This window comes from Aspergillus versicolor, assembly GCF_001890125.1.
Source record: "Aspergillus versicolor CBS 583.65 unplaced genomic scaffold ASPVEscaffold_2, whole genome shotgun sequence".
In the NCBI taxonomy this organism is placed as follows: Eukaryota; Fungi; Ascomycota; class Eurotiomycetes; order Eurotiales; family Aspergillaceae; genus Aspergillus; species Aspergillus versicolor.
In genome coordinates this window covers 1,769,653-1,781,028 of record NW_024467525.1, presented here as the reverse complement: position 1 = coordinate 1,781,028, position 11,376 = coordinate 1,769,653, and the positions used below count along the sequence as shown (strand labels likewise).

At 49.4% G+C, this 11,376-nt stretch overlaps 4 protein-coding genes across 4 annotated transcripts; 2 read left to right on the top strand and 2 right to left on the bottom strand.

Annotated features, from left to right (window-relative positions):
• Positions 1 to 172: 172 nt before the first annotated feature.
• On the top strand, positions 173 to 674 carry ASPVEDRAFT_460064 (uncharacterized protein). Its single transcript, XM_040813445.1, has one exon. It carries the CDS (start codon positions 214 to 216, stop codon positions 580 to 582), a length of 369 nt encoding a protein of 122 aa, XP_040664218.1. The 5' UTR covers positions 173 to 213; the 3' UTR covers positions 583 to 674.
• Positions 675 to 1,229: 555 nt separating this feature from the next.
• ASPVEDRAFT_126113 (stromal membrane-associated protein) lies at positions 1,230 to 3,226 on the top strand (the record flags this gene model as incomplete). Its single annotated transcript, XM_040806333.1, has 5 exons — positions 1,230 to 1,338; positions 1,421 to 1,589; positions 1,650 to 1,694; positions 1,758 to 1,860; positions 1,922 to 3,226. 5 exons carry the CDS (start codon positions 1,230 to 1,232, stop codon positions 3,224 to 3,226), a joined length of 1,731 nt encoding a protein of 576 aa, XP_040664217.1.
• Positions 3,227 to 3,557: 331 nt separating this feature from the next.
• Positions 3,558 to 5,603, bottom strand: ASPVEDRAFT_460228 (putative integral membrane protein). The gene is made up of 8 exons (XM_040813449.1): positions 5,579 to 5,603; positions 5,405 to 5,461; positions 5,154 to 5,314; positions 5,054 to 5,090; positions 4,914 to 4,981; positions 4,460 to 4,833; positions 4,341 to 4,408; positions 3,558 to 4,280 (listed from the first exon to the last, which is right to left on the bottom strand). The coding sequence occupies exons 3-8, from the start codon at positions 5,304 to 5,306 to the stop codon at positions 3,889 to 3,891; spliced, it is 1,092 nt and encodes a 363-aa protein (XP_040664216.1). The 5' UTR covers positions 5,307 to 5,314; positions 5,405 to 5,461; positions 5,579 to 5,603; the 3' UTR covers positions 3,558 to 3,888.
• Positions 5,604 to 8,926: 3,323 nt separating this feature from the next.
• ASPVEDRAFT_80101 (putative chromatin remodeling complex subunit (Rsc9)) lies at positions 8,927 to 11,283 on the bottom strand (the record flags this gene model as incomplete). Its single annotated transcript, XM_040816816.1, has 3 exons — positions 8,927 to 10,782; positions 10,853 to 11,182; positions 11,250 to 11,283. 3 exons carry the CDS (start codon positions 11,281 to 11,283, stop codon positions 8,927 to 8,929), a joined length of 2,220 nt encoding a protein of 739 aa, XP_040664215.1.
• Positions 11,284 to 11,376: the final 93 nt, after the last annotated feature.

Below are 11,376 nucleotides of genomic sequence, written 5' to 3'. Positions count from 1 at the left end.
CGGATATGCCATATCGATTGTAAGCAACGTTCTACTGAATGCTGTTAGTGATTGGAAGAAATGGCGCATTCAGGTTGCAATTGGTCCTGCAGTAAGCATACCTATGCACTAGGATGGCCCCAAGGATCATGGTGTTGACAGAAGGAACTCTAGATCCTTCAAATAGTTTGCTGCGCTGTTCTTTCAGCATGGCCCAGCTCGACGCCAACGATAATGGCTTTTTATTTCTTAACTTTTGCCACCGCAGCGTGGGGGTATGTTGTCCTGAGCTTGTATAGAGCATCGAATACGCTGACTGACCGTCCTCTCCTAGCTACTCACTTCTCGCCTGGTTGGCAGAGATTCTCAGAAAAGAGCCGGAAGCCCGTTCACTTCTCGTTGGTGCTTCTGTCACCCTCGTTTGTAAGTCATCCTCAAATGCGCTGCCATCTACGGTGTATGGTGGACACTTCTAATACTCACCAGATGTCGGGCATGCGACTATACCTCTCCGCGCATGGCGGACCGCCGATAGCCCTACGTACCCAGTTGGGTTCCCTCTTGCTACTGCATTCGCAGGAGGCAGTATTATGGCTATACTAGGGATGTATTTCTATTTGAAAAGGTATTCTCAAGAAATTTGCGTTGGCTTCTGGCGCACTAATGCTGACATTTTGAAGCCATTTATACATCTTGGCACAGGGGTTGGAGCCTGCATTAGAATCTTCGACAGATTCTGGCGTTGATATTAAAGATACAAGCAGCACTATCGGAAAGAAAGCCCTCGATGGAGTGTCTGAGGTACGGCCATAGGCTGGGCCATGCTGGAATCGCCTCTACTTGCCATCACATAGAAGCCCTTTTGTTCAACAATTCGTGGCCAGGATCCAGTGTTAGTAAACTTTCAGCAAAGCTGCTCTGGCTGCAGTGGTTGGAGCAGTTTCCAATGTGGTAAATATATAAATAGCTTCGCCAAACGAATGTGTAGGGACAAGGAAGGTGTGCTGAGCTGTATTCACGAAGTCGTCCATAAATAAAGGGTCCACATCACGTGTTGGCCGCCCTATCGGTGCCACATTACTGCCTGAGGCAGCAACATCCGACACCGCATCCGAACCGCCACTTGTGAATAATCTCCAGCAGGTTGCTCCATTATTATCAAACACTTCCTCTCCCCTCCCTTCCCTCCTCCCTCGGATCTCCCAATCTCCCTCCAGTCATTACAGCAAGACTTGCCATTTTTACGGGTTATGTCTCGCCGTCCCAACCCCGCCCAGGCGGCTCAGAATCAACAGACTATCAAATCCCTCTTGAAACTCGATTCCAACAAGACATGCGCCGATTGCAAACGCAATAAACGTGAGTGCGCCCTGCGCTTTGCGTCACCGAGCTCAGTGCCGGTTTATGCTTCGGAAAATTATTGACAGGCTTTGGCCTTTAGATCCGCGATGGGCGTCCTGGAATCTCGGAATATTCATTTGCATTCGTTGCTCGGGCATACACAGGGGTATGGGCACCCATATCAGCCGAGTGAAATCGGTAGATCTTGATGCGTGGACCGACGAGCAACTCCAAAGTGTTGTGAGCTGGGGCAATGCCAGAGCCAATAAGTCAGAATCCCCGCGGGTTTAGTTTTTGGGGGTCCATAGTGGACTAACATACCTGGTTAGATATTGGGAAGCAAAACTGGCGCCCGGCCATGTTCCATCTGAAGCGTGAGTAGCTCCAGTGCGCCTGATTATTCGTGCATTTCAGTTGACAAGGGGAACTCTGGACAGGAAAATAGAGAATTTTATCAGAACTAAATATGATTCCAAGCGTTGGGTTATGGATGGCCCGATGCCCAATCCCGCAACGTTGGATGTCGGCGATGACGATGTTGTGAGTTACTACTCTTGATTCTTGGTGGATATTTCAGGAATTGACTAGTTTGTGCATTAAGCCGCTGGCTGTCGTTCAGGAGAAAGCAAAGATTGAGCGCTCCGCTTCGCAAAGAGTGGCCGCCACCAGCCAACCGCCAGTGCAACATCGCCCACAGCCTTCTATGGATCTCTTTGCCGATGATGGTGTTGCTCCCCCGATTCGTCCTAGCACTACAGAGCCATCGATCCGAGCTCCCCCCAAGCCGCCACAGGCTGCTCCAGCGCAGGCTGCCCCGAAACCGACACGGCCTGGAGACTCCTTACTCGGCCTCGATTTCTTCGGCAGTACACAGCCGGCAGCCAATAATCGCCCCGCCAGTGTCGCGTCCACGCCAGGAGCTAGGATGTCTAGGCCAGACCTTAAGCAGTCTATCCTCTCTCTTTATTCCAAGCCCCCGCCTGCCCCGGCGCAGCATGAACGTACGCCTTCATTTGGGGAGTTGGCTTCCCCGCCCCCACCATCCACGTCGTCGTCCAACATGGGTGGGTTGACCGATGCGTTCAGCGGATTGAGCTTCCCAAGCATTTCTTCTCCCGCTCAAAAGCCTGCAGAGAAGCCGTCACCTTTCGCAGGTCTGACGAACTTTACCAACACCAAGTCGACTCCTGCGGCGCCCAAGGTGACCTCACCCACACCTTCAACTGGAAGCACTGGCGGTGGCTTGTTTGACAGTCTTACATCTCCTACCATTCCTCCTGCTAAACCGCAATCCCGTACTACCTCGATTTCGTCCAACAACCACGACTTTGGCGGATTTTCCAGCTTCCAATCCCCGCCACCGGCGCCCAAGCCAAACCCACCCTCGGGTTCATTGTCCGACGACCTATTTGGACTATCCTCTCCCCCCATCTCTGCAACCACCACCTCCCCGCCCCCAGTAAAATCCCCACCACCAGTGACAGCCCCTCAGCCGGATCTAAGCTCTGCATTTAACCTCAACAACCCGGCACCCAAGCCAGCAGACCCGCCCAAACCAGTAAACACGACGACTTCCATTCCTAGTCTCAACCCGGCCGCTATCGACCCATGGGGCTCGAACGCATGGAGTACCCCAGAACCAGAACCAGCACCCGCCGCCCCGGCTCCCTCTCAGCCCTCCTCTATGATGAAGCTCCCCGACACGCTGACAGCCAACGACGTCGGTGCTGGCTGGGGCGCCTCCCCAGCCGCATCCAAACCACCTGCGCCGTCTGTCACGGAGGATGAAGACTTTGGCGGCTGGGCCAGTGCGGCCCCAGTATCTTCTACCACGAGTACAGCACCACCTAAACCGGCAGGCGGGTTTGGGGGGTCTGATGACCTGTTTTCTAATGTCTGGGAGTAAGATAGATCCATAGTTATTTACTCCTCGTCCTTTTTTGTTCAAATCGGCCATGGTTGCATATCTATTCTTTGCTTTTTTTTACTTCTTGATTTCTCTACTGCTGTGTTTTTTTTTCTAAAAACTAGTTGATATTCACCCACGAAATTTGTACATAATGTGGACCTTTATGTCTTCTAGATATAGCGCTAGCTCGCAATGTGAACGCATATCTTTAATATTGCTAGCCCTGTTGAGGGAGCTCATCATGTTGTATCCGAAAGTTGATATTGATTTCAACTCCATATCATAATTTCTTTCTTATCATGAGTTGAGCCCAATGCACTATTGACAGGACACAGCCAAATCTCTCTCCTTCGCTGATAGTATCATCACATAGACTGTATTAGAAATTGCCGCCCATTCCTCCGTTCATGCCGTCGTAGACAAAAGTATATAAAAATAAAACAGGAAAAGAAAACCGAAGGTAGGGTAGGTTTTGTAGAGGGGGTATATATATAATAAAAAAGGTCAAACAAGTTAAAGAGTGGTATATAAGGCCAGAAGAGGCCAAAGCAAAGGATATCGGAACCCGGGGCAAGGTGAAAAGAGAGCCGTTTCCTGTCGCTTAAAAAAAAGGAGAGATGGAAGAAGAAGAAAAAAGAAAGGGAAAAAGAAAGTATGATTTAGTCCTTGATTAAGCCTTTCATACTTGAACAATCATCAGGTTGGTGTAACACTGATTCTTGCGATATCTTTGTCGTGACCTTAATTTCAGTCGGCGGGGAGGAGGAAATAGCCTCGTCGGATTCAATGCGTTTGCCGAACGTACTCATATGATAGTCTGACGGATCGTTCCTGCTTCCTGCAGCCACGGACGCCTGGAATCCGGGGAGATTCGTGTTTCGAGAGCGGGTGCCTTGGTTGAGATAGGGATTCGTGGTGTTCTTGCTTTTACCGGTGGAGAAGATTCGGGGTATGATTTTGGAAATGAGCGCGCGTGTCGCAGGGAGACAGGCGCAAATGATGGCGACATTGCATTCAATTGCAGACCAAGTGGCTGCGCCTGGGTTGTCGTCTGTGACCTGTTAGCCTCTTTCGCCTTCGATCGTTCACAGGATAGCAAGATTGGACTCACAGGTTGGGTCTTTCGAGTCTGAGATAACCAGAAGACTCTGTAGGCGAAGAATACTGGTAACTAGCACACTGCAGAATTCGTTAGTGACTATAGATCCCGCAGTGAGGATGGCTACATACAAAGCACCAAGGGCGAAGACTGCCATGAGAGCAAGTTTCTGTCGCCGGGGTAGCTGGAGACTCTTGAGTACCGGCATGGGAAAGACCAGAAGGACGATGTCGGTGAAGATATGAATTCCGGAATTAGAGAACCATAAAGCCTTTTTGTTCAGACAGTGCCCTTCAAGGCTGTCGTTCCAGAATTTTGCCACTGGGATACAGTTGAGCCATGCGCTAACGAATGTCCATGTTCCCCAGATGCCGAGGAATCCGATTAAGCAGTAGCATGTCAAGCGCATGCGAGGAGTGGAGAAAACACGCTTATACTGTAAAAGGATCGATGCTTTCGTGGTGATGAGGCTGGCTTGGTAAATGGGGACTGAAGCCCAAAAACACTGGGTGAGAGAAACAATATTAGCATGAAACAACGACAAAACACACACTCCACTAAAACGTTTGCCATGGGACCACGTACGATCATTTGCTTTGTCAATGTTTCCGGCGGAATTCGGTCAATATGTTCACCCATAAGATAGGCAGTTTCTGCAGCGGAGAGCCAACAGTTAGCTATCAGATAGAATGTAGGTTTACTCAAGTTTTGGGGTAGGAACAAACCTCCAACAAAGAGACCAAAAAAGGCCCAACTGAACGCCTGTATATAAGGTCAACGCCACAAACATCAGCGCACCGGGATAGGTTAGGTCTAGTAACGCACGAGAGATATGATAATTGTCCAGTCATCTGCTCCCATCTGTTTCACCATAAATGCTCGAGTGTAGATGCGTACTACTGTGAGCACGGTGGCCAGAGAGGTGAATATGGCACTGACTGACAATGCATGTTGACCGCGAGGTACTCCGATGGCCATTGTACTCCCTAGGTTTCTGGCAAGCTTGGGTCGGCCAATGCAGGAGACAATGGTATATAAAGTTGAATTCAAAGTTCAAACAGGCGTGAGTAATATACCGTACAGCCTGTTGGGTCAGGAGAGCTAGGTCAAGTAGTCATTGCTGTCAATAGTATCTGTTGGTTGAAGCGAGTGTGAGAATCATAAAGAATGAATGATCATTTAACGACAAGGAGGGGGGAACGGGAGGAGACACTAAAATAATACCAATAAGAGGCTAGATATGGACGGACCAGAAAGAATATGCTAGTGACAGCCACATCGTCCGTGTACTGGAGATCGCTCAAGTCAGGAACCAGTTCGCCCACGAGTCTGGAGCTGACTACGAAGACTAGCAGAATCCTTCTTCATGGCGCCGCCAGTTCAAGGTCCAATTGACATAGTTCAGGCGCTTATCGCATCATTGATGGCTTCCCATTTCAACCCAAAACACCCACGTGAATCCAAAATTGGACATATCGTATGCGGGCTTTGCTCGTGGGGAAGCCACGGTTATGGAGCTGTGATCTCGCGTCAAAAGCTCCATTGGTGGGAGAGTACACGTTTGCCCGCCACTGGGATCAAACGGGGTCTGACTTTTGGTCTGATCTTCTCAGAGTGGCGAGCCCATCTTGGGCTATTCTGTGCCGGAGTGGAGCCGCACGCCGAAAGGCGAGTTCAGTCCTCACTCCAGAGTCCATGCTGCAAATGGAAAAAGCGGAGCAGCCGAGTAAGCTGGGCAGTTCGAAACGAAGAATAAATGATAAACTAACAGCATGACAATCTACCTCGTCTCTGAATACGTAGTATTAATAATAAATCACTCAGAAGAGTATTGTTTCCGCTTATCAGAGAACCCTATCTGACAGGTGCCAGCATGCTCAGATTGACTTTTCGAAGTCGCATACTCGGAACGGCGTGCAACCTACGGTGTAGTTTACCGAAGCAAATAATTGACGTGTACTGTTCACCCTGATTTCTTAGAAACTTCAATGCAGCATGGATGGACGAAGGGCATGCATACGGAGTAATACTCCACTAAATCCCCGTTGGGATCCGGATTCAGGATATGAGGATCGCTTGAACCTTGAGGCAAGGGGCAGGCAGTGCACGGACCACAGTCTTTTCCGCGAATCCCGAGACACATCTGCGAAAATGTCGGTGGGAAAATTTCGATTGACAGGCTCCAAGTGTCAAATTAGCTTTCAGGTACAGACTTGAGCGAATCATGGCTTGAAGAAAAGCTGTCGCATTCATATCCACATGCGTTCATATGAGTGGGACCATGAGCGCCACACGAGGTTCTCAACCATGGTCCTGCAGATATGACAGTTGAATGAAGCGGTCTGAAGTGGTCTGCAAGCTGATTCCCCAGCCTGGAAGAGTTGTACAGGGCACATTAAGACCAGACTCAAAACGCTCGCGGTCTCTGAAGAATCACGGCGAATTTTCCGCACGACAGGATGAATAAGATTTTGATGAACAATTAACTAGCGCGCTTCAGTCCCAGTTAGCGGATGCGGCTCGGGATGTTTCCTGATTCAGTTGATCGCGCGCGTCACCGTTAGCCTCGTTGTGGGAGAAGGATATGGCACTAAGAAAAAAACACCCACCCGAAAACCGACAATTGGGAGACTACGGCCAGATGGACATCGGCGGCTGGAGTCTTGGATGGACACGCGATGATGAAGAATTCAAATGTTCCGCATGGCTTAGTGGGGTTGATCTCTGAGGGGACGAATACAATTCTGCATTCCGCCAATCCACAGTTTCCATTACGCAGGCAGGTGTTCTCCGAGGCCGCGAAGCGAACTGCGGGCGTTGCCTCGTGTTGGAGGCTTGAAGGTTGGAAGTTGGAACCCCTGAAACTGGCCTGAACCATGGTTGAGCAATGGTTGAACCATGGCTGCCATTATTCACCGACTGTTCGATTATTTGCTGTGTCAGATGGAACGGTCCGATTGCGGTAGCACTAATGCAGAGAGCTGCAGGTGTGCTGGCAAGACTTCGAACCCTTTGATGGAGTTTTGGATGTGGAATGCCGGGAGGCAGGAACTGGAGGGACTGAAAGTGGAGGGGAATTGAGAGTGACTTGGCTCCTGATTTCTGAGGCATCTCTGCTTCAACCCTCACTCTCATCTCAAACAGTCAAACTCCTTCACTTCTCCGCGCTTTCTCCCTCTTCCTCCCCTCATTGCCCCGTCCTACGAATAGCACTTTCAAATCCATCAATAGGCTACTATCGACGATTTGTCTAGGTCTTTCATCGGCCGAAACTCGGTATCCAGTCAAAGAAGATCGCTAATTCGCGATTCGCATCGACGTAGCGTGATCGAGTGATCATCCACCAAGGACAACGACGGCTGATTCCGCCCTGTGAGTGTACATTTCCCGTATAGGGCCTGCACTTATCACGGATGGACGAGCACCTGAATCTCACAGGGGCAGTGAGGGAATCAGCCCAGACCCTCAGACTCAACTTCCAAGACACAACTTGCCGATTCTCCAGCCTAAGTCGGGCGGCGCTGTGGAGACTTTTTGTGGCCGACACGTGCAACACAGGCTAGTCGACGAAGGAGATTATTATTGCCAATATGCCCTACCCAAGGAAGATCAGTAATTAATCTCCACGGAGCTCGAGTCTTGGAGACTTCGGCTCGTCAGTCAGAGCGGCCCGGGCTAAATACGCCTCGTGCTCAACGTTCCAAGTATTCGGAATCTACGACGATCAAACCATCGGGCGAAGCCCCTAAAGAGGCAAATGGGCATCTAATAAGTCGACGAATTGTCCAAGTCGAACTTAATATATCAATTAGCGTTGCCCTAAATTTTGACGACCGATCCATGAAAGTGACGAAACTGGTGAAACCGCGGCGCTGTCAATCCTTCGAAAGTTGAGGCTGTCGACGAACACCAGTGCATTACTTTTATTTCTATTGTTATTCATGGTGCTTCCAAGGGCGTTGCAGGATAAACTGCTCTCCTGACTCCTCACTATCTGCTGAACTCCGTATCATGACCCTCCGCTATCCACATTCAACCGCTTCGGCCAAACACTAAAAATCACTAAACCACTGAGACCCCATTATATTATAGTACTGACCCAGCCAGTCATTATTGAACGAGTTAGTACTGAGTAATTACCAACTATTGGGACGACCAAGTCTCTGAAAATTCAACTAACGTATAAACGAACTCTTTAATCAATCAGCTACGGTGGATACAGTCAAGAGTTTGTCAACTGAATTGATATGTCCCCTATGACGCTCCGTACGTCCGTCAAATAACTCAAACAGGAATACTGAGACATGAGTTACAAAAAGACAAAAAAAAGTCGCAATTAATCAATAAGCCGAGCCCGAGCCCCGTTCTACCCCCTTTGCCTAGACGCCACATAGCTATAGCAATAATCGAGGTTAAAACAACATCAAACGAAACTCACTAAGATCTTTTTGAAATGTGGAAAAATCCATGTCAGGAATTATGGAGATAATGGTAAGAATCCAGGGTATTTGTACAGAATATAGCAAAGGAGAAAAGGGAAGAAAAAAAGGGGGGGAGCTCTGATGTTAGCTTTATGTAGCTCGGACGGATGGCCCCCTTCAATAATATTCCTCCTTCTCTAAAATCATAATCAATTCGGTAAGTTCCTTGCGTAGCGACCTGTTGCGGTCCCATACTTCAATAACCTTGGGGCGATGGCTGAGGAAAGAGGCCTTCTTCCAAGAAAGCCCGTTGAAGCCTGGGGCAATACCGTTGGGCAGATTACGAGCCAGGTTGCGTAGTACAAGAGCGGCCTTGTATGCGACACCAACAGGCTCTCCACGCTCACTGACAGGCGTATCCATGTAGAACCACTTCCGCACAATGCGTTCCTGGAGCACAGCGCGCTTAGAGCTAGGAGCTTCGGCGTCTGCAGGCCGGTCATCGGGAAGATGAGAAGAGACATGGCCTGCGACCATAGCAGTGTTTGTGCTAGGGCCAGAAGAGCGGAATTTGGCGCAGTTGTCCCACAAACAAGTGTGAACCGGCGTTTCAGCATTGTCCAGATTATACTGCCCAGGTGTTTCGGTTGGTTTAAGGTCCATGTGGTCCGAGAAAACATGGTTGCGAAGGTCGGTCGGCGAGGTAAAGGCGCGTTGGCAGGTCTTCGCCGGTTTTGTATTATCCTGCCATTTGCAATAGATGTAAGGGAATCCTTGGAAAGTATGTGCGGTTTCCAAAGGACGAATTCCTTTAATTATGAACCTCGTTGATGAACCAGGCCCGTTGATTACCTGTGCTTGAGCATTCGTAAATGTAGTGCTGACATTTTTTATGAACTCTGCGGCAGGAAGAACACCACCCCCAGGAACTCGAGGGTCAGCAAAGCGGCTTTGGTACGCCTGCCAGAGCGCTATCTGTGTAATCTCGCACTCCGCGTCCTCAACGAAACAGCAGCGCAGCCAGCGTGAGCTACGTTCTGGCTCAGACAGGTCCATCAGATCCTTCAGTAGTTCTGGTGGAACACGTGGGATTTCCGATGGAGGCGGTGCCACCTTCTCCTCCTGCAAGACAGTTTCTCTCTTGCTTGGCCGTCCCTCGTGTGTCAATAGTGCAATCATTCGGGGGATGAAGATCGTCCGGAAGTTGAAGACATCCATCATAGTCTCGATGTTCTCACGAGAAAGAGTGTACTGATACCAGAAGTCAAGTGCACCACTCAAAACGTCCTTATCCATGTCCATCAATGTGAGTAAGTACAGTTGCTGTAATGATTCTCTCGGTATACTTTCCATGGCGCGGTTCGCTTCTGAGTCATCTAACTCGGTGGAGAAATGTGTTAGAGCCCAAAGCGCACGAACGACATGGGCTCGGTCGGGAGAATCGAGGCAGTTGAGCAGTGACATCCATAGGGGATCCTCGGGGTCAGTTCTCATAAGCTTGGTCACTTCCTCCGCAATGTCAAGAGCGTCGTTCTTGAGTTCATTCAGCCGAGGCTGATCTGGAATGTTAATCATAATCACTAGAAAGTCCCTTAACAGCCCGAGGGCAGAGCTCGTGATGTATAGTGCATTGTCTTTTAGAAGGACCATGTTTCTCAGGATGAGGGTCGCTTCTTTGACATTTCGGAGGCGATGATTGAACTCATACGTCTCCAAGGAGTCATCCGGTAAAGTAACTGGAATCTTTTTGATCCTGTCCAGAACGTCGCGAGTGCCGTGTAAAGCGTTGAGGACATTAACGCGATCTGTGTCTTGCCGAAAATCGTACTGAAGCTCCCATTTGACACCAGTACAGAGGACTGAGATCTCGATGGCTTTTTCCATCAAGTTCTCCGCAAGCAAAGGAAAGCCCTCAAATTTGAATTTATCCCCTCGCTGATTCGATATTTGAACAAGATGATACAGGGCAAAATCAACTTCGTCTGGAATTCCTGATTGCAAGCCATAGTGAGCACGTTTGTAGATATGGTCCGCTATCCTATGTGTTAGCCGTCTGTCGAGAGAACTCGAGGGCATAAAGAACAAGCCCATCAATCCACTTACACTTTGGGACTTCGATAAACCTGAGAGGGAAGTAAGGATCATAAAAATCTGCCTGTCGCGCTAGCTTGGCTCTTTCCAGAGAACCGCTGAATAAACTCGGTCGGTTTCCAGGAGTCCACACATCACGCGTGGACATGGGGACTTTATACTCTTTCCCCTCCCAAGTTTCGCTCGAAATATGAGGACTGTCTGGATTTGCAGGAGACATCGAATGTGTATGGGACATGGTTGTGGGCTGGGGAGATTGGTTTCCATGCATTTGTGAGCGGCGTGCCGGCGCGGTGTCAGGGATGAAGGGTTGGTTGACTTTGGGGGCTTGTCGCAGACCCTCTGCAGAGAGCAACATGGTGTTAGCAAAGAAAACATATACAAGAAGGATTTCGAGTTTATTTCTTACGTCGTAGGGAGGTACGAGGAGTTTGAGCACTCATTTTGGGCTCAGCCTAGCACCCTTCACGGCTTCAGAATTGTGGGCTGCGTAAATTCAATTTTGCAGAATTCACCACCTCCTTGTCGCGTCGATT